Source organism: Rhipicephalus microplus, unplaced genomic scaffold (genome assembly GCF_043290135.1).
Source record: "Rhipicephalus microplus isolate Deutch F79 unplaced genomic scaffold, USDA_Rmic scaffold_13, whole genome shotgun sequence".
Taxonomy (NCBI): domain Eukaryota; kingdom Metazoa; phylum Arthropoda; class Arachnida; order Ixodida; family Ixodidae; genus Rhipicephalus; species Rhipicephalus microplus.
This window is the reverse complement of record NW_027464586.1, coordinates 30,698,422-30,725,449: the sequence shown is the minus strand read 5'-3', so window position 1 is coordinate 30,725,449 and position 27,028 is coordinate 30,698,422. Positions and strand designations below refer to the sequence as shown.

The window sequence follows — 27,028 nt, the reverse complement described above, 5'->3', positions numbered from 1 at the left end:
AACATCAAACAAACTGCTTTGCACCTGGATGCAATGCGGGACATGTTTTGGCCCGCAAACAAGGGAAGAAAGCGTCTGTCTTCTCTGCTCCTGCCGACGATGAACGGTGCAAGGCCTGGAAGCATGCGATTCCTCATGCTGACATACCACTGGAAAATAACTGCTTTGTGTGCGAAGCTCATTTCGACGAAAGATTCATCGTCCGTAGCTACAAGCATGTTATCAACGGGTTCTTAGCAACTGGGGAAAAAGGAGGGCGGGTTCCTGAGTGAATCAACTGCCGAATGACTCCGCGTCTCTCTAACCAGCACCCTTTCCACCAGGCACTATGCCACCAAAACCTTGGGCTATAAACACTCGATGACGTCTCGCCTCTGCCAAGACGCATTTAAAATCTTTTCGGAATCCTGAAGCAAATGTCTGGCTCGAATGATCACCCTTTGCCGACACAATTTTTGATCTCTGTGAATTGCCTCAGTTTTTACAAATTAGCACAGTCACCCCCAAGTGGAAACATACCTTTTGGAGTTCTCAGCAGCGTTCCATGTCCAAGCATCCACAATAATTCAATAAAATTGCAGAATAAGCTTGATTAGCTGATAAATGTGGGGCGCCTCAAGTAGGTTCATGAAATGATTGTTGCTTGTGAAGCCCTTTCTGAACAAGGATCTCATTGGACGCAAAAGTGACTCCCGGATCACTTAATTATTACGTCAGTAGCTATGTGGCCCGCAAGATTGTGAAAAAGGCGAAATGCAATTAATATAGCAGGTTGTTGCTTCACTCTGAGAATTCCAGCTTGCTTCTGGCAGAATCATTTTTATTTTTTAATTATTTATTTACAAAATACTGTCAACCCTCCTTGAGGGTTATTACAAGAGTGGAAAAGATACAAACTTTTTACAAGCAAGGCAATGCAGTGGCAATACAAGAAGAGTACACAAGAAACGAACACAAGAGTAATGACATCATGACGTGCAAGCGTCGCGATCATGGTAATAACTAGTGCATACATCATACAGAAATAGCAATACATTGCCTACAACCAAACGATAAAGAAAATAAAATAAATTGTTAGATTGTGGATGCTTTCACCCGTATGCAATTAAATTAGCACGTAGAACTTGGGGGCACCGATGTGAGATTTCTAACTCTTTCTAAAAATTTTCGAAGTGTTGGCTGTGCTACAGTAGCTGAATCAAGCGCATTCCATTCTTTTATTACGCGAGGGAAAAATGAAAACCTGGAGGTATTGTTGCAACACAAATATTCTTCGAAGATCAGGTCGTGTTTTTGGCGCACCTTCTCTTTTGCTTTTATAGTAGCGAAGGCGGAGGCATTAGTTTCATTGTGGCCGTTCAACAATTGGTAAAAGAACTTCAACCGATGTATTTTTGCTCTATCGAGAGCGTAGGTAGATCTGCGTGGAGCAGAAGCTCGGAAGGTGAATCCGTTCGCCTATAGCGGTTGAAGATAAATCTTACCGCCTTGCGCTGCACGCTCTTGAGCAAAGCTATGTCAGTATTTGTTGAAGGAAACCACACTATATTCGCATATCTAGCATGCCTTCATGGAAGATGCATTCACCTATCGGCTCAGCTTCAACAAGTCTAAAAGTGACAGCATAACAGACCTTATTTCTTGCCTGTCTGTGAAGAGGTTAACTATGGTCGGCTGTGAACACCACAAACTGGAAGTGAGAAATAAATGAGATAATTGGATTCTTTACACTTACCAGAGTGTATTTTCTCATTGTTGGAGAAAATGCGTCCGATTTCATGACCGCTAGCGCCAGTATGTAGGAGCGTGAATGCTGTTTCATCGAAATGGCGAAGTACTGGTTCACATGTGAGGGTGTCTTTCAGATGGCTAAACACTGATTCGCAGACAGGAGACCACTCAAACCGAACACCGGAACCGAGTAACTTTTGCAAAGGTGCCGCTATTGAGGTAAAGTCTCGTATAAATCGGCGGAAGCATGAAGCCAGGCCAAGAAAACTGAGAGAGTCCTTGGTCCTTTCAGGACGATGAACATGAAGAACGGCCGATATTTTATCGGGATCAGGACAAATGCCATCTTTACTCACGATATGGTCTAAGGCCTTAATCATTTTCTTACTAGAAAAACGGAACTTTTTCGTGTTCAGCTGAAGGCCAGCCGTATCAAGGCACATGAGAACTCCTTCTAGACGATGTAAGTGTTGGGAGAAGGTTGACGAGAAAACAATGATGTCGTCCAAATAGCACAGGCAAGTTTTCCACTTCACGCCATGAAAAATTGTGTCAATCAGACGTTCGAATGTTGCGGGTGCGTAGCGGAGGCCGAAGGCCATTACATTGAACTCGTGAAGTCAGTCTGGTGTCGAAAATGCCGTCTTTTCTTTCTCATCCTCATGCATCAGTATCGGCCAGTATCCCAAACGTAGATCGAGACTTAAGAAGTATTGAGCGCCATGCAGTGAATCCAAGGCCTCATCCATACGTTGCATAGGGTATACATCCTTGTGCATGATCTTGTTTAGCGCCCGGTAATTTACGCAGAAACGCACAGAAGCGTCCCTTTTTTTTCGAACTAAGACGATAGGTGATGGCCAAGGGCTAGCAGAGGGGTGTATTATGTTTCGTCTCAACATGTCATCGACGTTTTCTTGAATAACCTTCCGCTCAGCTACTGATACGCGATATGGTCGACGACGAACAATTGACGTATCAGTCTCGATGCGATGCGTGGTGACGCACGTCTGTCCCAATACGGGTGAATGGACGTCAAACAAAGCTTCGTGCTTAGTCAGCCAGGCAAACAGTTGTTGGGTCTGCGAAGGGGTCAAGTCAGAGCTGATGGTAGTTTCGATGGTGAAGGTGGATGGGGAACGTGCAACAGGGGGATCTTTAGGAGAAGCGTCTTGAAAAGTTACTACAGAGAATGGCTCCGGTGTAGCGACACAAGCCAACGTTAGGCCATTCGGAACCAGAATTTCTTCGGGCGTCGGGTTTGTTGCGCAAACGAATGCGAAGTCATCGTCGAAACGTATCAGACCCGATGCGAAGGCTTCCCCGCCACGATGGTCTATTGGCTAAGGTACTCGACGGCTGACCTATAGGTCGCGGGTTCAAATCCCGGCTGTGGCGACTGCATTTCCGGTGGAGGCGACATTGTTGTAGGCCCGTGTACTCAGATTTTGTTGCATGGTAAAGAACCCCAGGTGGTCGAAATTTCCGGAGCCCTGCACTACGGCGTCTCTCATAGTCATAGGGTGGTTTTGGGACATTAAACCCCACAAATAAATCAATCAATCTGATGCTAAGGTTATTCCTCTGGTAACACAAGTAGCATACAGAGGATTGTGCGAGCACATCGCCGTAGTCAATGACATCAGACACAAGTGTAACAATTTGCTGACTGTCCGGAGGTAGCTCAGTGTCTTCTGCAGCATAAAAACAAAGTGGTGTGTCATCTGGGTGAAGCGAATAGGCTGTATCGTTCATCTGTGGGACGCGTTGCCGGCAGCAGATGGACGCGGACGCCGTTGAAAGAAAGTCTCATCCTAATATCAGCTGTTGATTACACGAACTAAGCACTGCAAACCGCACATAATGGAGAAGTCCATCAATGTAGACAAGTAAAGTGCACATGACAGAAGGTCGAATGGCGTCCCTTTGAGCAGCGAGCAACGTAGGTCCATCGTAGGGCGTAGTAAGTTTGCAGAGATGCGCACACGAATATCTGTAAATTACTGAGAAACTAGCACCAGTGTCTATTAATGCTCCCACTTCTATGCCTTCCACCGAAACAGATATCATATTATGAGGATGTTCTGGAGGAATTTTTCTGCTTCGCTAAATGCAGCTTTCCCCCCAGAAGCTGCGTAATTTAGTTTTCCAGGCAACGGTCGGCGAACTGAGAAGCTGGTTAAAGTGGCGACGTAAAGCGACGGATAGGGGACGGCGAGTGATGCCTGGCACCACGGTAGCGAGGAGCCATTTCAGGAGTTACTGATGGCGAGGAAGAGCGACCATGAACTGGAGCGTAAGGACGGTGCTAGAAAGTGCTAGCCGTGGCATAGTCATCCTGTTCGTAAGTGTCAAACCCACGACGCTCGTCTCGCTGACGCTTGCGGTATACACGTGCGATGCGTCCACGATATTCGCAATAGTTGCATGTAGGTCTCCTCGGGCGCCATGATTGATAGCAAGGTTGGGTGTTTGGGTTGGGGATTATGGAAGCCAGGTGTGCTGGCGCCGGGCGTGCGTAGTAAGGCTGGTTTTGCGTGCTGGGCGCCAGGCACGCCAGATGGGCTGGCGTCGTCATCGGCGGCATCAGTGGAACGAAGGCTGTATTAACTGCGGCGACTTGCGCTTAAGTCAGAGGGGCTTTAGCGACGTGAGGGTCTGTGTACGCATTGCCAATCATAGCCGCCAACTCCTCCTTGGCTACGGCCCGTAAAGTTGTACTGGGGGTGTCAAGAGGAAACTGACGCGCTGGAAAACTGAGCGACTGCAGTTCCTCTCGTATAATGGTGCGGATCATGGCTCGTAACGAAAGGTCAGCAGTAGGATTGTCAGGAATGGCAGCAAGAGAGTTGTCCAGCTGCAGCCATGTGGATTAGAGCTCGTCCTGGCGCTGGTACATAGCCACAATGTCAGCAACGGTACTTGGGTCTTTTACGACCAAAGCATTGAAGGCAACAGGTCTAATGACTTTGAGCAGATGGCGCACTTTGTCTTGGCCATGGAGGCGTCGACGCGTCGACAGAGAGAGAGAAAATCCTCAATATACGAGGTATACGACTCGCCTAGTTGTTGTTTGCGACCATCAAGTGTTCTCTTCGCCAGACTCGCTTGAACTGCCGGAGCAGCGAAGACTTGTCACAGATGTTTTTGAAGACGTTCCAGTTGGGAAAATCGATGTGATGGTTAAAAAACCAAGTCTTCGCCACGCCACTAAGAAGGAAGGAGACGTGGCGGAGCTGGTGCCGATTGTCCCAACGGTTAGCTGCACTCACTATGTCAAATTGGTGTAGCCAGTTATCCATGTCCTCATTTCGTTGTCCAGCAAATAGAGGGGGCTCACAAGGGGTCCACTGACGATCCAAGAGTGAGTAGCTGCGGCTGTAGTAGCCGGAGGGGTAAAGGGAGAAACGCCCGAGGCTTCATTCTGCGTTATGCTGGTGGACACGTAGCCCAAACGGCGACCTGAGCGAAGCTCCAGGAGGTAAAGCGGTCGAGTGGGTACGGGGAACAGAGGAGCAACCTCTACCACTTGCGACGAAATCCTTTACATGCCTTTATCAGGCCTGGAAGACGTGGCCAAAAACAGTCACCTCCAAGGCGCAGAACCGACTCAAGAGCTTTATCCACTAATGACGAAGATGAAGGACACTAGGTGATAATGGTTTTTTACAAGTGATGAAGAAGCGCGCTTTAAATGCCCACAATATTGTCGTTTTCGGCATTAAAAAAAACGTGATTGAAACAGAGACCAATCTCCGGCGTAAAGTCTTAAATGATGCCTCCAAAGAAACCTTTATAGTGAAATGCTCCTTTTTGACCAGAATAGCACTGTCGCGGTGGTCTGGTGGCTAAGGTACTGGGCTTCTGACGCGCAGGTCGTGGGATTGAATCCCGGCGGCGGCAACTGCATTTTTGATGGAGGCGAAAATCCTGTAGGCCCGTGTGCTCAGATTTGTGTGCACGTTAAAGAACCCCAGGTAGTCGAAATTTCCCGAGGCCTCCACTACAGCGTATTTCATAATCATATTCCCATGTTCCTTTTCTCAAGTTTCGTTATCGCTCCAACACACTACACAATTCACAGTGCAAACTACGCCAGCAGTTTTTTGAGAAACTTCAGGACTGTAGTAGATAATTCTGATAAAATCACGCCCACTCCCTCAACCTCACAGATTATTCTGGAACCTACGTCTCCACTAGCGATAACCCAAGAACATTCAATGGCAAGTGTATAAATGCCGACGCGTTTCGGCATGTAGCGTCGGCCATCGGTCAGTTGACCGATGGCCGACGCTGCATGCGCCGCTATCAGCGAAAGTGTGCTACGTAACCCGACTTTCCGTTTAGCGGGCACAGGTTCGCCCAAATAAACAGTTTGATCTGACCATTCAGTCTCCTGCCTTCAACCACGTCACAACGCCGTGACATCTGGTGGAGGAGCTGCTTGGTTCATGTACCGGACGCCCCTGTCAAGCCGTAAACCCAGTACACGTCGCGGAGAAGACACCGACACCAACCAGGAGCTGCGAACAAGCCGCAGGCAGCAATGTCTACTACCGGAGCACGGGGCTCTGCTCTACAAGGCATGGAAGACCAAGGCCATGACCTCTACTGCGGTGACAATGACAACCGCAGCGTCCCAGCCCGCGATCGTCATGCATCAACCCAGGGAACCACCAACTTTCCATGGGTCATCGTTCGAAGACCCGGACACCTGGCTAGAGACATACAACCGCGTGGCCGCCCTCAACCACTGGGACCCTGAAGAAAAGCTCCTTCGTGTGTACTTGTACCTGGAAGACACCGCAAGGACCTGGTTCAAAAATCGGGAGTCTGCGCTTCACACGTTTGATGTCTTCTGCGGCACATTCCTGCAAACGTTCGCGAGCGTCGCTCGTAACGAGAGGGCCGCTGCTTTACTGAAGACTCGGGTTCAGCTACCAAATGAAAATGTCACCATTTTCACAGAAAAAATGACCCTCCTATTCCGTCACGCTGACCCGGATATGCCTTAGAAGAAGAAAGTTCGTTTCATCATGCAAGGGGTCAAACAGCAGCTCTTCGTGGGACCGATAAGAAATCTGCCGAACACCGTCCAAGAATTCGTATCGAAGGTGACCACTATCAAAAAGACCCTGGACATGCGCACCAGGCAGTATAATCGTCGCCTGACTGCCGACTGCGCTGCTGCTCAAGCCATTGACTCCGAAAACCTGCGTGAAACAATCCGAGCGATCGTGCGGGAATAGCTGCGCAAGCTGTTGACTTCGGTGCAGCCTCAAGTGGATTCGATCGCCAACATAGTGCGAGAAGAGGTACGGCAATCGCTTCTAAATCCCCAAGCACCACTGCCCGAGCCGGAAGCTATCAGCTACGCCACTGCAGTTCGCCACAACGCTCCTCCCCGTTCATGACAAAATGTCACCCCGTCGCACTTTCACCGCTAGACGAAATCAGAAGCCAATTATTCCACAACAGAAAAAGAGTGCCTCACCATCATCTGAGCTGCGTTGAAATTTCACCCCTACCTCTACGGCAGGCCCTTCAAAGTTGTGAGTGACCACCATGCCATGTGTTGGCTAGCCACCTTGAAGGACCCTTCAGGTCGTCTCGCACGATGGAGCCTGAGACTACAAGATTATGACATTATCGTCGTTTACAAGTCCAGCAAGAAACACACCGACGCCGACTGTCTCTCTCGTGTGCCTGTCAACCAAACACCGCCCGACGACCTGGATGACGACTAATCCTTGGGAACGACAACTGCCAACGACTTCGCTGAATGACAGCTGGCCGACCCGGAACTTAAGGCTCTAATAGAATACCTCGAAGGCAGGAACGTTGAAGTTCCGAAGGTATTCAAGCATGCACTTGCATCGTTCTTCCTGCGAAACGGTTCTCTCCAAAAGCAAAACTTCTCACCGCTTCAAGCCAAATAACTCCTTGTGGTGCCTTCAGCTCTGCGACCAGAACTCCTGCAGGCCCTGCTCGACGATCCGACGGCAGGACACCTCGGTGTTTCATGCACGCTCGCGAGGATACACGAAAGGTACTACTGGCCACGTCTTAGCGCCGGCGTCACTCGTTATGTGGGGACATGTCGGGACTATCAGCGACGCAAGACACCGCCGACAAGGCCAGCGGGACTTCTGCAACCCATTTAACCACCTTGCCGACTATTTTAGCAGATTGGTATGGACCTACTGGGGCCCTTTCTGACGTCGGATTTTGGAAACAAGTGAATCGTGGTAGCTACCGACTACCTCACCCGCTACGCTGAGACAAAAGCCCTACCCAAAGGCAGTGCATCCGAAATAGCTAAGTTCTTCGTCGAAAATATCGTCCTACCTCATGGCGCCCCGGAGGTCCTTATCACCGACAGAGGAACGGCATTTACTGGTGACCTAACCCAAGTGATCTTGGCATACAGCCATACAAACCACCGTCGGACGACAGCGTACCACCCACAGACCAATGGCCTCACCGAGCGGCTAAACAAGACGATCGCCGACATGCTGGTAATGTACGTCGATGTCGAACTTAAGACGTGGGACGCCATTCTTCCGAACGAGACCTTCGCATTCAACACGGCGGTGTAGGAGATGACGCAGATATTTCTATATAACTTGGTCAACGGAAGGTGCGGGGCAACGACGCTCGATGTCATGTTACCCAACGTCCCCGACGAAGAAAACATCAATGTGAGTGAGTACCTTCAGCGCGCCGAAGAAGCCTGACAACTCGCACCTCTCCGTATTAAGAACCAACAGACGACCCACAGCCGCCGTTACAATCTTCGACGACGCTTCGTGGAATACCAGCCCGGTGAACGTGTTTGGATGTGGACGCCGATATGCTGACGTGGACTCAGTGAAAAGCTTCTGCCACGGTACTTCGGACCGTACAGGGTGGTTCAACGTCTCAGCCCACTCGATTACGAGGTTGTCCCCGACGGCATCATGAACTCTCAATGACGGCGATCGTGACCTGAAGTCGTTCATGTCGCGCGCCTCAAGCCGTTCCATGTGCGTTAGCGAACGGAAACAGTGTTTTTTGTATTATTGCTGTACAATAATTCATTCCTTGTACATTCTTGGATTATTGTTGTACCTTCATCTTCCGTTAAAGCATCGGGACGGTGCCTTTTTCATAGAGGAGCAATGCCATGTTCTTTCTTTTTCTAAAGTTTTGTTATCACCTAATACACTACGAATTCTCAGCGCAAACCGCGCCTGCAGTTTTTCGGGAAGCTTCAGGACTGTAGTAGATTATTTCGATAAGATCACGCCCACTCCGCGAACTGTACAGATTATTCTGGAACCTTCGTCACCGTTAGCGATAACGCTAGAACATTCGACGGTAAGTGTATAAATGCCGATGCGCTTCGCAGCTTGTCAGTTGATTGACGGCCGACGCTGCATGCGCCGCTATCAGCGCATTTGCGCAACCGTAACCCGACTTTCCGTTTAGGGGGCACAGGTTCGCCCAAATAAACAGTTTGATCTGACTTCTGTCTCCTGCCTCCAACCACGTCATGACTCCGTGACAACATGGTGGTTTTGGGACATTAAACCCCACACATGAATCAGTCAATGTGGCCAGATTACATCACCTTGTCAGGATTTTAAGCAACCGTCCAATTCCAATTTATTTTCAAGGTTACTTTGAAAAGCAGGCAGTGTTTCGTAATTTTGGAAAATTCAAAGTTACGTGCTTATTCTTCTGAAACCCCGAGAAGGTGAAAGCAATTTCCGAAGAGTTCAGATTTAAAAGAAAGTCGGGAAAACGCGCCATTATTACAGGAAATACAACGCATTGACAGCCGGTAACATATGTGTGGGACGATGCGAATAGTACACGCTGTGTCTGCAAGGATACTAAAGGAAACATCAGTACATAGCTGAAGGAAACATCAGTGCCCGAGATGCGCATTCTTTCTTTGAATGCCATAAGTGTAGTAAATAAAATAGATAAAAATGAAACACTGGTTTTGTAGTACAGTCCCCACTTGACAATAATAAGTGAAACTTAGGTGCATGACGGTGTTAGAAATGACGTCATGATTTCTACCAGATATAAGATATTTAGAGGCGTGATCGCGCATCACGTGGTGGTGGAGGTGTGGCTATGACTACTAGATGATTTGATTAATTTGTGGGGTTTAACGTCCCAAAGCCACCATATGATTATGAGAAACGCCGTAGTGGAGCGCTCCGGAAATTTTGACCACCTGGGTGTCTTTAACGTGCACCCAAATATGAGCACACGGGCCTACAACATTTCCGCCTCCATCAGAAATGTAGCCGCTGCAGCCGCGATTCGATCCCGCGACCTGAGGGTCAGCAGCCGAGTACTTTAGCCACTAGACCACTGCGGCGGCGCTTGCCTTCCTCAAGTCGTGAATGGACTTAGTGCGCCTATATCTTCGTTCTGGACGACGACGGATCGCTCTGAGCCGTTCCGATTCCACTTCATGTTGACAATATTTTGAAGCATGTTCAATATGATAAGTCGCTTCTTGAGCAGCACCTCTAATCATATCCTCGATGGTGTCAAGAGGAGGCGCTTCATTTTCTTGACACCTCTCTTTCGTCAGTGACCTGGACTTTGTCCAGTCGATGTGAGTCGAAGTGTCGCAATTTTGCAATTTATCCAGGCCCTTGATCTTTAAATAGGTTGGTATGTGTTGGCTTTCATGAGTGTTTCATAGTCTGCGAACCGCTTCAGCTTTCTTTTTAGGCTTCGTGACACAAATGTCAAGTCAAGGCAGCTGCTGTATGTCGTTCCCCGTAGAAACGTTGGGCTTCCGTCGTTTACACAAAGCAGCTGCTGCTCCAGAGCAAAGGAGAATACTTGCCTCCCACGAAGGTGTATCTTTTGACTTCCCCATAGTGGGTGGTGAGCGTTGAAATCTCCAGTGATGATCCATGGTCCAGTTGTGGTTGTTAACAGTGCACGTAGTCTTTCAGGTTCAAAACGGTTTGAAGGTGACATATAAGTGTCTACTAGCGTGAAATTGAGGTCTCTACGTTTTACTGTCAATCAGACATACTGGTTGTCATTGTGAGGTGCTTCACAGTGTTCGAAATAGGTAAGGTCGCATCTGATATATAAAATGACTTACTCTGTTCGTTGCAGGTAGCGGATTTTAAGGCTTCGTACCTAGATAGTCGTATTGCATTGTGTAGCCGTGGCTAACAGATAACAATAATTGAAAACTGGTTTTTAAACACAAATAATCAGATATCAGAAATACGGGGCTTGAGGCCTCAGGCATTCCACTGAAAAATGGAAGCTCCTTTGACTTCTTTACGAAAAGCTTGCAGAGGAGGAGCCATGGTGCCTTTCCAGACTTGGTAGCACCGGCTTCAGCACATCCACTAATTGAAGCGCACTCTTAGCAGCCAGACTGTCAATACTAGTGAGGAGCATACGAATGGTATTCATGAGGGCCTTTACCATGGCTACGATTTCCTTATCGCGACTATCACCGCATTCTCGTCCCGAAGTGATTTTAGACGAGCAATGCAGTGGCTCAAACGGCGAGTCTATCGTTGACATCACTGGCCATGCTTCAGGCGAGCCGGTGATGCTCTCGTCTTGCTTGGATGATTTGTCGTCGGCGTGTCTGAACGCTTGAGGTGGTATGCCGGCGATCATTTGGCGAGGTTCAGTCCTTGCTTTGGCACTAGGCCTCCTCAGGGGCCTCCGGCGACGAGAACGCCGGCGTTGTACTTTGGCAGCAGCCTCCTTGTGAGTTTAGCCGTCATGGACCATTTGCCTCAACACTTGCATTTCCTTTTTCATGCTTGGGCAATCTGTCGACGATGCTTCGTGAGGGCCATGACAGTTTTGACATTTTCGGCCTATGTAATGCGCCAGCAACATTCTAAAGGATGAAGGATAGCATCTTGCGTGGGATAAAATGGAAGACATGTCTATGTTACTTGGATGATGTCATTTTCTCCCCTAATTTTTGCAGCCACCTCCATCATCTAAGCGAAGTATTGAGCTGCCTCACGAGCGCAGGCCTTTAACTAAACATCAAGAAGTGCCACTTGGGAGCTCAGAAGCTCACAATACTCGGCCCTGTTGTCTCAAAACATGTCCTCTTAGACCCAGAGAAGCTTCGTGCTGTCGTTGAGTTCCCGAAGCCTACGACCAAGAAAGCGATTCACAGCTTCCTCGGACTGTGCTCATACTTTCGCCACTTTGTGAATAACTTTGCTTCAATAATCGTACCACTGACACAGCTGATCACTGGCAATGGACACCTCTCTGATTGGTCGCCAGCATGCGATGATGCTTTCACAACATTACGCGATCTCCCTACTTCACCATCTATTTTAACCCACTTCGACCCTACTGCTCCAACCGACGATGTACACGGATGCCAGTCGCATAGAAATTGGCGCTGTCATTGCTCAACGCAAGCCTGGCTTTTCGAAGTATGTAGTTGCGTATGCCGGTCGCGCCCTCACCAAGGCATAGTACAAATACTTGTTTTCTAAAAAGGAATGTTTGGCCATTGTTTCGGCTTTACAAAAATTTCGTCCTTACTTATACGAATGCCTATTTGATGTCGTTACCGACCATTATTCACTCTGTCGACTCGCTTCATTGAAGAATCCTTCGAGCCGGCTTGGACGTTGGGGGCTACGTTTACGGGAATTTAATAATCACGTCATTTACCGCTCAGGCCGCAAGCATACCAACGCAGACGCTTTTTTTCATTTGCCCCTTCCTTCAGCCGTTGCACCTGTTCCCTTTGTCGAAGCTACCATCGACAGCATCGATACTGCTGACATGCATTTGGAACAGCGCAAGGAACCTTGGATGGCCTTGCTCATCGGCGTTCTCTCCTCGTCTTCAGTGACACCACGCCAGCGTCTACCTCGAGCACTACGTCGACAAGTTCCCCATTATGCGATACGGAATGCCATGTTGTACCGTCGTAACTATCAGCCGGATGGTAGGAAATTGCTTCTTGTTATACCTCGCCATTTGCGCTCCATCATGTGCGCGTACAGTCGGGTGCAATTTGAAGGTTATCACGCGAGCATCTACCGGCCAAGCAACCAGACGCCCTAGCGAAACGTTTAGGAAGAATAAAAATCAAGATTTCGCTTTCTTTTCTTCCTAGTTGGCTGTTCTATGCTACGACAATCACCCCGTCGACGAACTCGTCCCCCCCCCCCCTTCTCTCTATTCTAATTGTTCAATTCGTTGAGATCAAGCGTAACTTGGTAGGCTGTTATCTTTCCGCACGACAACAACGTTGGTGGGAAAGCTCTTGTCAACCTTCATTTCAGTGACGTGCTATGTCACGCAAAATATAGGCATCGCATCGTAATACTGACTTCACCAGCCAATAGAATTGTGACAAACGTTTTTGCACAGGGGTATCAATGCTGCAATGCTGGATGTAACCCCAGACCACATGTCGCAAGAAAATGCCTCGACGGCTTACATTAGAGGAACGCCGTGAAATTATTTCTGGGAAGGTTTATGTCTCAGCGAGAGTTTTCCCGTAAGGTGAACCAGCCACAGAAGACAATCAACCGCATTCTTCTAGCATTTTACCCAGAAAACCGCTTGGAAGATGCACCACACCAAAGGAGGCCTCGAAAAACAACTGAAGAGGAAGATGCCTTGATAATAGCTGCCATGGTCAAAGACCCTTTCCCGACAACAAAGAAAATTAAAGAAGAGCTTAGCCTTTCCCTCAGTCTTTCGGCTATCTGAAGAAGACTTCCTGCTACTGGTCTGAAAAGCCACGTGGTGGCTAGAAAGCCGCTTTTGACCAGTGAACATAGAAGGAAACGTTTGGACTTCGTGCGTGAGCACGAACATTGGAGGGCTGAAGACTGGCAGCAGGTCATCTTCAGTGATGAATCGACGTTCACCTCTTGCTGGAACCAGCGACTTCGTGTTTGGAGAGTCCGTGGTAGCCGGTGAGGTTTATATTGCTTGTGTATCATTTCACACAGACAGCGGTTCGGCACCACTCTTAGGTTTAGGACCGTACTCATAATCATCATAATCCGCAGCAGCATCACCCTGACTAACCTAACTGCAGCAAAGGTCTCTCGCATACTACTCTAGACAACCCGGTCCTGTTGCTGGCCATGGTCCCGTAATTAACTAGAGCTGATTTTCTGCCGTGCCGAGCTGTGCTTGCCTTTTCTTGCAATTCACTTTGCTAACATTAATTACAATTGATTATCCTTCTCTCTCATTTCATGTTCGGCCCACTTCCCCATTTCGACTAGTCAGTAACTCACGTTTTTCTCTAACCCACTATGCCATTTTTGTGGCTCGACGAAACGGTTTTTACATAGTTACCACGCTATGAATGTTGTGCGTAGAAAACGGATTTATCGCTTTTATTGCTGGTACGAGCATGAAAACATTCGCAGTGTCGGTGCAAGCGGGCGTGTATCGGACAACGTCTGGGGCGCAATTACATATGCCGGTCTGGGTCCACTCTTCGGCATCCCCGGAAGACTTACGGCTGAAGTCTACAATGAGATCATCGACGATGTTCTCCTACCTTTCGCCATCAATGGACCATTTCCTGACGGATGCTTTTATTTCCAACACGATGGCTGCCCTGTTCACAATGCATCCACAGTGCAAGGAAACTTAAATGCTTCTGGCATTGCACAGCTCTGCTGGCCTCCTAAAAGCCCCAATCTCAATATAATCGAGAATGTTTGGGGACTAATGAAGGCACGATTGGCTCGCGCCAATTTGACAAACAATGACGCAGACACTTTGTGCAAACATGTTGAGATGGAGTGGAATGCTCTCAGACAAGACCCTGATTTGGGTGACATCTTTGTTTGCTTCTATCCCGAAAAGGCTAAACGACGTTGGTGCCGTCCAGCCTTATAAATCGTATATTACAGCATGCATCCCGGAATCCATTTTCCTAACTCCCACAGATGAATAGGAAGTAGCCGTGCTGATAAAGAATTTAAACAACAATTCTGCTGCTGGCTTTGACGGTTTAAAGGCTGAACCCTTGAAAGCAGTTTCAGAGAATATTAGCGCACCTTTTTCCCATATCTGCAATCTTATCTTGAACACTGGAACGTTCCCTGACAAACTAAAAGTAGCTAAAGTGTCTGTTATCCACAAAGGTGGTGATGAAAATGACATGGGTAATTACAGGCCCATTTCTGTTTTGCCCATATTTTCCAAAATCATAGAACGTGTGATATATGTACGATTTGCAAATTTCTGTAGCTCAAGAAAAGTAATTACAGAACATCAGTATGGATTTCAGAAGAATAAGTTTACTGAAAAAGCCCTGCTATCTATTAAAGATAAAATAATCGATAATTTTGAACAAAAACGCCTCACAATCGGAATATTTCTTGACTTTAAGAAAGCGTTTGATTCTATTAAGCACGAAATTCTTCTACAAAAGATTACCGAATACGGAATAAGGGGCTCGTCTCTTAATTTAATAAGAAGTTACCTTAGTAACCGGTTCCAATATACTGATATAAAACACTCAAAGTCTGAAATGGGCAAGATAAATTATGGCGTCCCACAGGGCTCCATACTTGGGCCACTTCTATTTCTATTATATATAAACTATATCGTAAACGTACCTCTAACAGCAGATATTATATTATACGCAGACGACACTAATGTATTTTTTTCCGGTCAGGATATCTCTAGTATAGAAAAACAAGCTAACCTTTGGCTTAACAATTTGTCTCTATGGTTGAAAATAAATCAGTTAGAACTAAATATCAAGAAAACAAAGTACATTATTTTTCACCCTCGAAACCATTCCATTCTCCGTAATACGCAGCTGTCATTCAGAGGAGTTTCGATTGAGCGAGTTCAGACTCAAAAGTTCCTAGGCGTCATTTTTCACGAAACGTTGAACTGGTCTAGTCACATAGATAAACTACGTAACCAGGTATCACGGTCCATTGGTGTGATTGGAAAAATTAGGTGCTTTCTACCCCTTTGGGTGACAAAGCAACTTTACTACGCTTTAGCTTATTCCCGCATACAATACTGCCTGTTAATCTGGGGCTCGACAACAAAAACAAATAAAATTGGGATTCACCGACTGCAAAAAAGAATGCTACGTATAATCGAGAATGTTCCGCGTCGAACGCCTTCTGCTCCTCTTTTCCTTAAGCATGGAATCCTAACATTTGAAAATATCTTTCATAAAAAGCTAGCGACAGTCATTTACGATCAAATCAAATCAAACGCAGTTAAATTTCATGATGCTTACTCCCGGAAACTACCAATGTATAACTTTAGAAGAACCACCTATAACAGTGAGAGGACTCGGACCAACTACGGTAGACAAAAGCTAGCGCACCTTATTCCTTCGTTTTTAAACTCAAATACCATGGCCACCACCATAGTGAATGAAAGTCAATCCCCAGCAATTTTCAAAAAGAAGATACACGCTTATCTACTCATGCTTCAAACGTGATATGTCTTTTTTGTGTGTTAATGAAGTGCAACTCGTGTAGCTTTGCTGAAACGCACTGTCAATTTTTCACTTCCTCACAACTGTTCACAACTACGTTTTTGTTTTTATAGGATTTTAAAGGGCTTTTATGTGTAAAGAGTGCATTTATAGATGTGTAATTATTTCTTATCTTTTCCACGCTCTACGTCTACACTTTGTATATTTCACTGTATTGAATCTATGTATTTATGCTCTAGACACACATGCTGAGTGTTGTGCATTATTGTGGTCTGGGCGGGGATCGGTGCATTGTCAGGCATTCAGTTGCCTTTTCACCACCCCTTTCCATTCAACCACTGGAGAAGTGATGTATGTTTAAAACTATGATGATGAATAAACTTCAAACAAAATATCAAACTTCAAACGTGAAGGAGAGCTCGGGCGGCGTATCAAAGTATTGATTAAGTTGTAAGCACTAAATGTATTGTAACAGGAAGTTTAGAGAGACTCCTCAGTTTTTCCGTCTCCAATGAAGGATATTGGATATTAATTTCTGTAGTGTCTGCAAAAACATCTCATTTTCAGATGTTCCTTTGTTACGATGATATAAGTCATGCTCTCTCGTTCGAAAATTGCGATGCTCTGAGTCCCTCGAACTTCTCGACGACCGTGAATCAAAAATAAATCATGTTTCAAACAATCCTTCTATTTTCTTGGCAAATACTTGACTCTGCAAAACAAAAAGCAAAATTAAAACTGAAGAGAGCCCGCACCTTATGTAGTCATCACGGGCCGTGTTTGCCACGGCAGCAGTGACGTAATGGACACGCTAGATGCAGCCTTCATGCCGTCCGATTACTGATAATAGCAAAGAATGTGTTGCATGCAATACCATCCTCTTCTATTATCGGAAGCCAGTAAAGAAAAAAAAGAAATAAAAAACACCTTCTTCGGACGGGAGTGACCGCAGCTTCAGGAACAGCAAAAAGAGTGAGGGAAGCTTGCCTACTGCTTCCCTCTCCTGAAAAAAAGAATTCTGGGCCATGGCGCTGTTCTCGCTCTTTGTCGACCCTCGCGCGATTACCTTCATATCGCACCCGCCTGTACTTCCACGCAGAGCCTCAAAACGCCCACGCTGGCGTATTGAAAGCATACGAATGGCTTCGCCAGCGATTTTTCTGGCGTGGAATGTACTCATACGTTCGCAAGTACATACGTTCCTGCACTGAGTGTCAGTGGCAAAAAACAACTTGCCATGCCTCTGGCGCATTACAACCATTGCCGGGTCCAGCTCGGCCGTTTGATAGAATCCGCATCGACCTCTACGGGCCACTACCTTGTATTCTTGCTAAAAATCGCTGAAGTATTGTGGCCGTTGACCATCTAACCCGTTACGCTGAAACCGCCACTTTGCCAGCCACTGCTGCTCGTGATGTCGCCTTGTTAATCTTGCATAGCTTTGTCCTTCGTCAAAGCGCGCCACGTGAGCTGCTTAGCGACTGTGGGCGCGCGTTTCAATCGCAAGTTGTCCAGGAGCTTCTCAGTGAATGCAGTATTATTCATCGCACCACTACGAACTATCACCCCCAGACAAACGGTTTGACGGAGCGCTTTGACCGCACGCTCGGTGATATGCTCTCTATGCACATATCCTCCGACCATTCTAATTGGGACTTGTTGCTCTCTTTCGTGACATATGCGTATAATATGGCCACGCAAGCAGCTACTGGGTTTTCACCTTTTTTTTTCTGTACGGATGCGAGCCCTCTTCTACGCTTCACACAATACTTACTCACTGCCCAGATGTTCCAGAATACGGACCAGCCTCCGAACTTGTTCAGTGTGCCGAAGAGTGCCGCCAATCAGCATGTTCCTTTACATACGTCGCCCAAGGTCTCAAAAAAAAAAAAACGGCTTGACCAAGACAAGCCTGCTCACAGCTTCCCCGTCGGCTCATTTGCATGGCTTTCAGTTCCATTCGAGTCTCCCGGCCTCTGCCGAAAGTTTGCACCCAAGTACAATGATCCGTACCGCATCGTTCAATGCACGTCACCGGTGAAGTACGTCGTCGAACCAGTGACACCTGCCGATGCCGTGGTCATGAGACAGTCCACATCAGCCGATTAAGACCTTACTATGATCCCCTTGTGCTTGCTTCGCCGTGAGTTGCCAGGATAGCTCCTCTTCACCACCGGGGCAAATGTAGTGGGGAAGAGGGAGAGAGACAGTATTTAGTCGGAGCAGCTAGAAGACGACGAAGAAGTGAGTCCGTCACAGTGACTGACGCCCCTGCAACCAGGCAGTTGGTTTTAGTCAATAAACCCACTTATATAATCAGTGTTCTTTAATCTAACGCAGTGATCACATATCGCGTATTTAGTAGAGTACGTTGTTGCTATCTAGTTTAAAAGCCAATTGAATTTTCTTGTGCGTGTTGAGCACCAGACTTTTTTTTTCCAGGAATAGCTTGGTTTGAGGCTGAAAGAAAAATCTACAATGCATTTAGCTAAATTATATAGTGCTGAATGCGTCACAAAGTAGTTTTATTTATGAAGATGTCTTAAACTAACGTATTTCGATTTTTTCTGAAGTTGATTAAGCACCTTCGCGTTTTCTCAGCCAGAAAGCTTTACAACAAGCTTTTTGGACACCTGACAATATACGTTCATAGATTTTATATGCTCAATGTGTGTAGAAGAAGCAAAATTTGAATATTTTTCATGTTATGCGGTACGCGGTAGGTTGCCGAAAAGTAATTCAGCTTGAAACGCTGGATAACATTGCTTTTAACAAACATGGTGACGCTCTCCTCGCAACTTTATTGAATAGGTTGGGAAAGTATACATCATTAGAAGTGGCTGTTAGAAGTGGCAGTCGAGCACTGTTTTGCAGCATTTTGGGCTTCATGTTGAAGCGCCGCGCTTCAAACTTGAGTCCTGTTGACTTTATGTGATCTGTCATATTTGTGTTAAATTTTTGTTGGCTCTTTGCATGTTTGTTTTATTCTTGTCTTCTTTTTCAAAATGCCACGTAATCAACCAGAAATGGCAGCTTATTTTGAATAAATCAAAGAATAGGAACTTAAGTTTTTTTTATTTCATCTGCTAGAGGTCTGTGGAAAACAAACAGTAACTCTACAGTGCATGCATAAGAATTGACACTTTTTTCATCTAACCAAAAAGATCAGCATACAATAAATAAACAGCGGAGCAAACACTAAAAAATACTGATCCACCTCTATGAAATTCTTGTCGGGATAAAGTAGGTACGTTTGTGAAATACTCCGGAGGTACCACACAAAAGCTCCGGATAGCCGGAGTGAAAAACCCGCAAAAACCGCTCCGGAGGTGTCACGTAATCACTGCGGCTAGCCGGTGGGAAATGCCAGTAAAAAAGTATACTCCGGCGGCGTTACACAGTTGCTCCAGTTGGTTGGAGTAAAATATATGTTAAAGGTACTCCGGGTCGCAATTCCTCCTGCTTGCCGGAGCGAAAATTCCTCCGAATAGGGTGGATCCTAGAGGACAAGCGTTTTACTCCGACCTAGTAATTTTTTTACAGAGTGCGGAAACGACAAGCCTCTACGTGATGTGATCCAAGAGATTCTTCGAGAGGAGCTTCGTCAGCTCGGTTTAATTCCACCACTAGAACAGCCGGCGTTGTCGTTTGTTGCTGATGCTGTCCGAGAAGAGGTGGGTCAAGCTCTTTGTCACCGGGCTATGGCGACGTGCAACGGCACCTTACTTATGCTGATACAGTCCGATGTCCCGTCATCACTCCTCTGACGACGACGGATCCAGCGACTCGTCTACCACCTACCCTTCATACGCAGTCGATCCTATCACCGCCAAACGCACTGGTCTCACCAACCCGAAGAATTCCATACGGTCGACCCCCGAACAGCGCACCGTGGTTCAACAGAGAACCCCCACTGAACTACCAGCGCCGGAAAACCGATTTGTGGCGCACCGCTGACCGTTAACCGGTGTGCTATCATTGTGGCGAAGCAGGGCACGTCTACAGAGTTTGCTGCTATCGCGGCGCTCAACATTTCCTCCTCAGCCGGATTACGCTATGTACGACAGTCGGCGTACATACAACGACGACGCTGCGTATGACGCTCGGCGTACATACAACGACGCTTCTCCGAATCGTCCGTCGCAAGACCCTGGCAACCACGCCTTGATCACGGTCTCCATCTCCGACGTGGTGCAGTCCACCGAATCGGTGCTCAAATACGTCAATCAAATGCGGTGCTTCGAAGGTAGCCGCCTCTACGTTCCTTTTATTTTTAATGCTTACAACAATATTACTGTAAGCACATTTATCGCACTTCATCACTTTCACTTGTACATAACTATCATAATCTTTATTCTTCTTTCTCGTTGGTGTTTCACGTCGAGCGAGATACCACAAAATAAACGGTTCTGCTAGCCTTGCCTGGTTGAGCCCTCCTGCATTTTTCAATATAATCAACACGTCTAGCGACCCACAGTTCATTCTTTATGCCGACGATACAAGCAGTATTCTTAGCGGCCACGCCCCCGACAAGAGAAAATGTTGTTCTTCAAGGGACACTAAAATGAAGCAATTACTTAATTTGGATTGATAATCTTCACCCTGATAAATTAAATGCGACCAGTTTCAGTGACATAAGTTCATTGTTTGTTGAGAAAAGTCAAGGTCCAAGTTCATTTTTAAATTTCCCGCCAAAATCTCCGTGCGTGACGTAACAAATAACAAAACGCATTTTCGCATGCTCACAACATTGGAACGGTGAAATCTTCCGAAACTTCGTGTGTTAGGTCTATGGCACTCACATATGACAAAGCACTTCATTTTTATGAAGTGAAAGCTTTGCAGGACCCAGTAGACGCCTTCAAAATTTACTACGTCACGGTGCTTGGTGCGGGAATGGTGCCTCCACCCGCGTTTTCCTATCGCCCGTATTCTCGCTTACGAAGCGTCGTGCCGCAGTAAGTGTGGTGTTTTCGGGATTGTGCAATTGTTCGTTACTACTGCATAAAAAATTGTTTTGCTCTTTATTGTCCTTTTAAAGCCCTGAAGGAGTGGCCAAGACCGAATGGACTGCTCATAAACCCTAGATGACCTGTCTCTTTCTGGCACAAAATATAGTAGTTGCCCCTACAAACTGTCTAGTGCTTTGTAAAAATCAAGTAGACACAGCAGATTCTTTTAGGTCACTCGCTATGTTGTTCCATTCGTCAGTAAGCTGGTAAAATCACATTGCTGAAGAGTAGCACAGGTGTCACACGGGTTCTTTTATTGGCGATCAGGGTAATCCGGTTCGGTTTTCTTGATCGCGATGAACTTGCCACTGTTACATGGCCCAAGCTAATACGCTTCGAGCTTCGGTAAGATGAAATGCACCAGGTGGCACTTGCATGCCGTAAAACATGTCATTGCAAAACTGAGCGTATTGTAGTGAAGAGAATATATAATATTTCAATAGAGCCATTTATCAGCAATATGTTATTCGTGCAAGAACCACTCGAACGTCAAAAACTATGCGTGCCACTACAAACATACTTTATTAAATACGTCATTCGCTAGAGTTTTCGCTGCACCTACCTGTATTGCTGTGCGAGAATCTCAATCTGCACTTTCATTTCTGATGGCACCGGCTCATAGGTGTCAATTCGCTGCGAAACGGCAATCTCGCCGGAGTTTCACTTCTGGTGCCTGAAGCCTCTCAGTTGCTCCTGCCAGCGGTAAATTACTGTAAACATGTCTTCATTCGATTACGAAGTGCGCGTACACTGTGACGTAGTCGAAAAGCTGGGGACACTAATAATCGATGTGCTTCGAGGTGGTTCAACTGCTCTGACGGTGCGAGAGTTGAACTTGTCTGCTTATCGTCTGCTTCTCCCATAACTACATGCGGTCAGTACGAATATTAAAATACGCAATATTAAAGAGATTTCTTCAATTGAAACAGTTTAAAACTTCTTTTAAAATAAATATGTAGATAAATCTGTTTTTATAGAACTATGCTTGATTTTCTTGTTTGTTTTGCTTTCAACAAGCTTGGTCAGGGGTGCAGACGACAGTGAAATCGCCATCTCTTGGCCAGATCGCAATGTGCGGATTGCAATAGTTTTGATGCCGATCGGGCCTGATCGCGATTAAAAGTGGCCGTGTAGCAGCACCTAATCTGGATCGTGGTTAATCCGGATAGATGCTGATCACGATTTAAAATGCCCGTATGACGCCAGCATAAAACAGCGCGAAGGAGGGTACGATCAAGGGGGAAACAAAAACATGGCGCTGGACTAGCAACCAATGCTTATCGCAAAGCAAATCACTTAGCTCATATTTAAAAGAATTGGCGTCAAGCGGTCGGCTTCCGTTCCATATGTGGTTTCAATTTTCCTGCCCGCTTTAAGCTAACAATCTATCATACTGTTTTTCAATCGCACATAAATTAGTCATTTGGGTTGAGGCACGACATCAAGAACTAACATTAACAGACTACTTGCATTCGAAGCATATGACCGCTACTAGTTGTCAATCACACCAGAATGTTCTTCTTTAATTATATTATGCGTGTATCTCTACTTTTCTAAATAGGCTATTGTGTTGAGGTTTTCACCACCTGTGGTAATGAGTTTTTGATATTTTTAGTTACGTTTAACTTAAAAGACAAAACCGTTTTCACTAGAAATGCTGATAAGGACTCTACCTCGTACGAAGTCCCACTACGAAAATAAGCCCTCAAATTTTTCCTGCAAACGATTTTAAACAAGCATGAAGGAAACGATAGTCGCATATTCAGCCTAACGTTGACTGACGTTGACTGATGCTCCCACGTTTAATGCACATACATATTCCATAAAGTGGACGGAGGGATAGCCGCCGAGGTAGCCAGTTGGTGGGGCATCGGACGCGTTATCTTTAAGGTCGCCGGTGCGGTCCCTTCCCACAGCAACTTATCTTTTCGTCCACTTTTCTTTCCTCGCGTTTCCATTACAACCACATTCAATAACACCCCCAATACTTAAATCGGAATGATTGTCTGTTAGGTCTCATTATTATTGTCCCTAACATCTAAAAAACATAAAAAATGTTTAAATGCAGTGTACAGGTTGGTTGTTTTTTTTGTCAACTTCATTTTTTGTTGCAGCTTGTACCGTTTTATTTTTTTATTTATTGCTTATTTTATGTACCTTCACACCTGTATGTGCAGTGCTTTTGATTTCGCTCGTTTTCTGCGTTTTCGTTTTCTGTGCCATGTATGTCGCATGAAGGTATTTTCTGATGCGCGTCAGGCGCAATCAAGCTATAGTTTCGTAGCTTTTGGTCTCTGGTCACTTGCCCCTTCCGTATGGAAAGAATAAGGACAAATATTGTTGTTAAAACGAACAAAAATATCCTGTCAACGCGTCCACGTTCGTCTATGCTATCCATAGTGTTAGGTAACCCCTTAACTGCTTTAGACGAGCAAGGCTCGTCCTGCTCGCACTGTCATCAAAGTGTTTTAAACGAGTAGAACTCATCCTAGCGGAATAGGTACTCATTTCTAGGGTTTAGGTGGAGAATTAAGTGTGTATTTATGGCAGTTTTTGATGCGAATCAGCTCTTTGACAAGCCTGTGTAAAGCTGCCCCACTGTCCGCACCACGCCCCCTGGCCGCAGCTGTTGGGGCGGTGCCAAGTAGGTGACGCTTTCTCTCACAGTGCATGCGCGTTGACGTCACTTTCTTCCTAGCCTGTCGTCGCTCGCCCCGTGTCATCTCACTCCCTTCACCCTCTCCAACGCTCTCGACGTTCGAGTGCACATTGAGTGGAAACACTCTTTCAGCTCGTTTATCTGTCATGAAATATACGCAAAACCCAACCTGACTCCCGTGTCTTTGCGTTTAAAAAAAGTTTACTCGAGTAAAGGTTACACAGAGTTTCACTTTTAAACCGTTCTTCCAGCACCCGCGTCAACGTCTGTTTCAGTCGGGACAACGACGCGCGCACCGCTGCTGCTTTGTATCCCCTTATGGTTCCCTACGGGGAGATGGTCCATACTTGTGTGTTGCGTGTAATTAACAAGATGGTACCATTCGCTCGAGGATTCAGGCAAGAGCACGGTTTTTGTATGCAAAGGTGGCGTGCGGTGGCGGTGGCCCATTCATAGTTGGCCCATGAACACGATGATGATGATGACAACGACGACGATGATGATGACGACGACAATGATGATAATGATGATGATGAACAACAGCTATTGTTCGTACCCACTCACAGGGATCGGCCAAGAATGGATGACTTAATTCAGTGTGACCTTTTTCATATTTGAGATTGATACCACGCGCCTCCAGAAAAAAATAAGAAAAAGACCCCCCAGGTAAAATAAAAGGAGTGCAAGAATTGTGTTACTCGTTCAGATCGCATAACGCATTCATTATATTGAATAGAAAATGGCGAAAATGCCGCTATTCGTTTTTGTCATATTTTTCGAGTGATGATGATTTGAGTACAGCGTATCTTGTGTCCGGAAGTGAAGACAGCAATGGCAGTGAAAGAGTAGCTCCTCCGAAGATGATGAAGACAGCTCGGACGCGAACATTGCGGGTGCCCGCCACAAGGAAGCCGCCTTGCGTTATTCCGCGTTTTGAAATTTTCCACACGACCCAGAAGCTTCACGGGTGAAATACCCCCAGGGTGTTTAGCCTACGCATGTGAAAAAGATGTGGTGTTTGTAACCATTTTTTTGTAAGGTTATTAACTTTATTAGCAGCAAGTAGCTGGAATTCTGTGTATCATTGAGAAATAAACTTTATTCTTTTAATTTGACGAAATCGGGATAAATAGTTACAACATCAACTAGTCACTTTTTAGTACAATCAGAATTCAAATAAGTAAAAAAGAGACACTTTTTGACCGGAATATAAAAAATGCAGTTCAGGGGCTAAAGGGAATAAATTTTTCGGTTTTTAGCATATTCATTGACACCATAAAAGCTCCTTACCTATAGCGATATCTTGCAACTGCTGTTTTTTTTTTTACGAAACGTACTGTCTACAAATAACTTGTAGACGTTCACATTTGAAATACCTGTAATGCCATCGTACAATTATGACAATTTGTAGCATGTGTGCGGTGTGGGATGAAAGTGTCGTACTTCATACTTCGGTGACTTACCTTTTGCTTTTCGGGGTACTTTTCCTTTGGTGTCAATGGATATCACGGGATCCTTCAAAATGGAGCTGTCGAAGGACTGCAACATGTCGAAGTCGTAATAGTAGTGCTGCACAAAAGAAATGAAACATGCCAGAATTTCTTGGTAAGACGGAGGCCTGAAGGTACGAAAAATGTTTGTACAGCAGTCGTCGCCCGCGTCATTTTATTCGTATGGCAACAATATGGACACGAAAGCAGGTTATTTGACGAATAAACACTGTTGGCAACTCACCCAGATAATAGCACTAGGCTAATCATTGAGCCGGCGACGATAGCAAGTGGCAGCTACGTCAGCGAGCCATCTATCGCACTAAAAAAAATGATCTCTTCACTTAAATCCACCCATGCGTGTTGTTCCTGCAGAGCTTCTCAGTTTTTAGTTTAGTTTTTTCAACATTTGTGCTTTGGCTGTTAACTGACGTCACGGGTATATACCCGTATATAATCGTCCACTGTGTACCTTTTACGCTGAAGTTTTTGAAATATGGGATTTATAGGTGGATTTTTGTCATCGCCGTTGCTGTCCTCTTGACTTATGTATACGTATGTTGTAACGATCGCAACGCTGCTAAAGCGCGGAAGCGCGCTATAGGAGCTGACATAACAAAACTGCTGTAGAAAGTAGAAGTAAACTTGCTCTTCATAAATACCAATACGCCGCTTTAGTGACCTTTGATATTGCTAAAGCAAATGACAGCGTAGAACACACTATATTGATTAGTTGACTGCGAAGCACCAAGGTTCCCGAGTATATAATTGTGCATATACAAAATTTTTCAAGCGGACGAACATTTTACTGCTCGCAGAATGACTCATCTTTTAAAACATACGAACAAACAAGGCGAGTTCCTCAAAGGTAAGTTCCCTTGCCCATTTTATTTAATATATTACTAAGCTCAATTCCTCTGCATAACGATTTGCAAGTGTACGTGTACGTAGGAGACATTGCATTTTTTGCTTCTTCCAGCGATATACATTCGCTGTACAACATTGTACAGGCATACTTGTTATACATTGAATGACATTGAGTGGCTTAATAGGCTGAATTTGTCTCTGAATGTTAACAAAATTGCCCGTCTTGCTTACCCGCTCACTTTTTACGTGTGGAATTCAATAACTATGGACAGGCCTATATTCCTCAGGTAGATTCATTGAAATAACTAGGCATAAGGTACACAGCTGAGCTTATTTGGAGCCTCACAATGAGTAAAACGCAGATACATGTTCACGTGCAGTTGAATCATTAGGGCGAATCAGCAGCAGTCGGTTTGGAATGCATAGAAAAACATTGTTAATGATCTATTGCATGTACGTCTGCCCAATAATTTGGGAAGACGTACATGCAATACATGAGTTTGGGTGAACATTGTTTACTCAGGCAGCCGCTAATATATATTACGCCCGCTTTTAACTTTAGAACGTGAGGCGCCACGTTTACGTCTCGGCCTTACAAACTTTGTAGCCAACAATATACATTATCACGAAGAATACCTGCGTTCTCTCCAAACTAGGTTCAGAATCTTAACAGTGGACACGTATCTAGACATATATGCCTACCCAATGCAGGCGCTTGCAATGTGTTTTGCTAAATGAGCCGTGCACATTTTTTTCAATGTGAGTCGTCTAGGCTGCATAGACCTCAAACAATTTTCGC

General features: G+C 45.8%; 1 protein-coding gene across 20 annotated transcripts in view; it reads right to left on the bottom strand.

Moving 5' to 3' along the window:
- Positions 1-27,028, bottom strand: part of shf (WNT inhibitory factor 1) — a 331,946-nt gene that overhangs the window by 193,447 nt on the left and 111,471 nt on the right. For all 20 annotated transcript variants that reach the window (XM_075882693.1, XM_075882694.1, XM_075882697.1 and 17 more), the window contains exon 3: positions 25,336-25,441. In XM_075882693.1, coding sequence (XP_075738808.1) covers positions 25,336-25,441 — 106 coding nt within the window. The remainder of the gene's footprint in view (positions 1-25,335; positions 25,442-27,028) is intronic.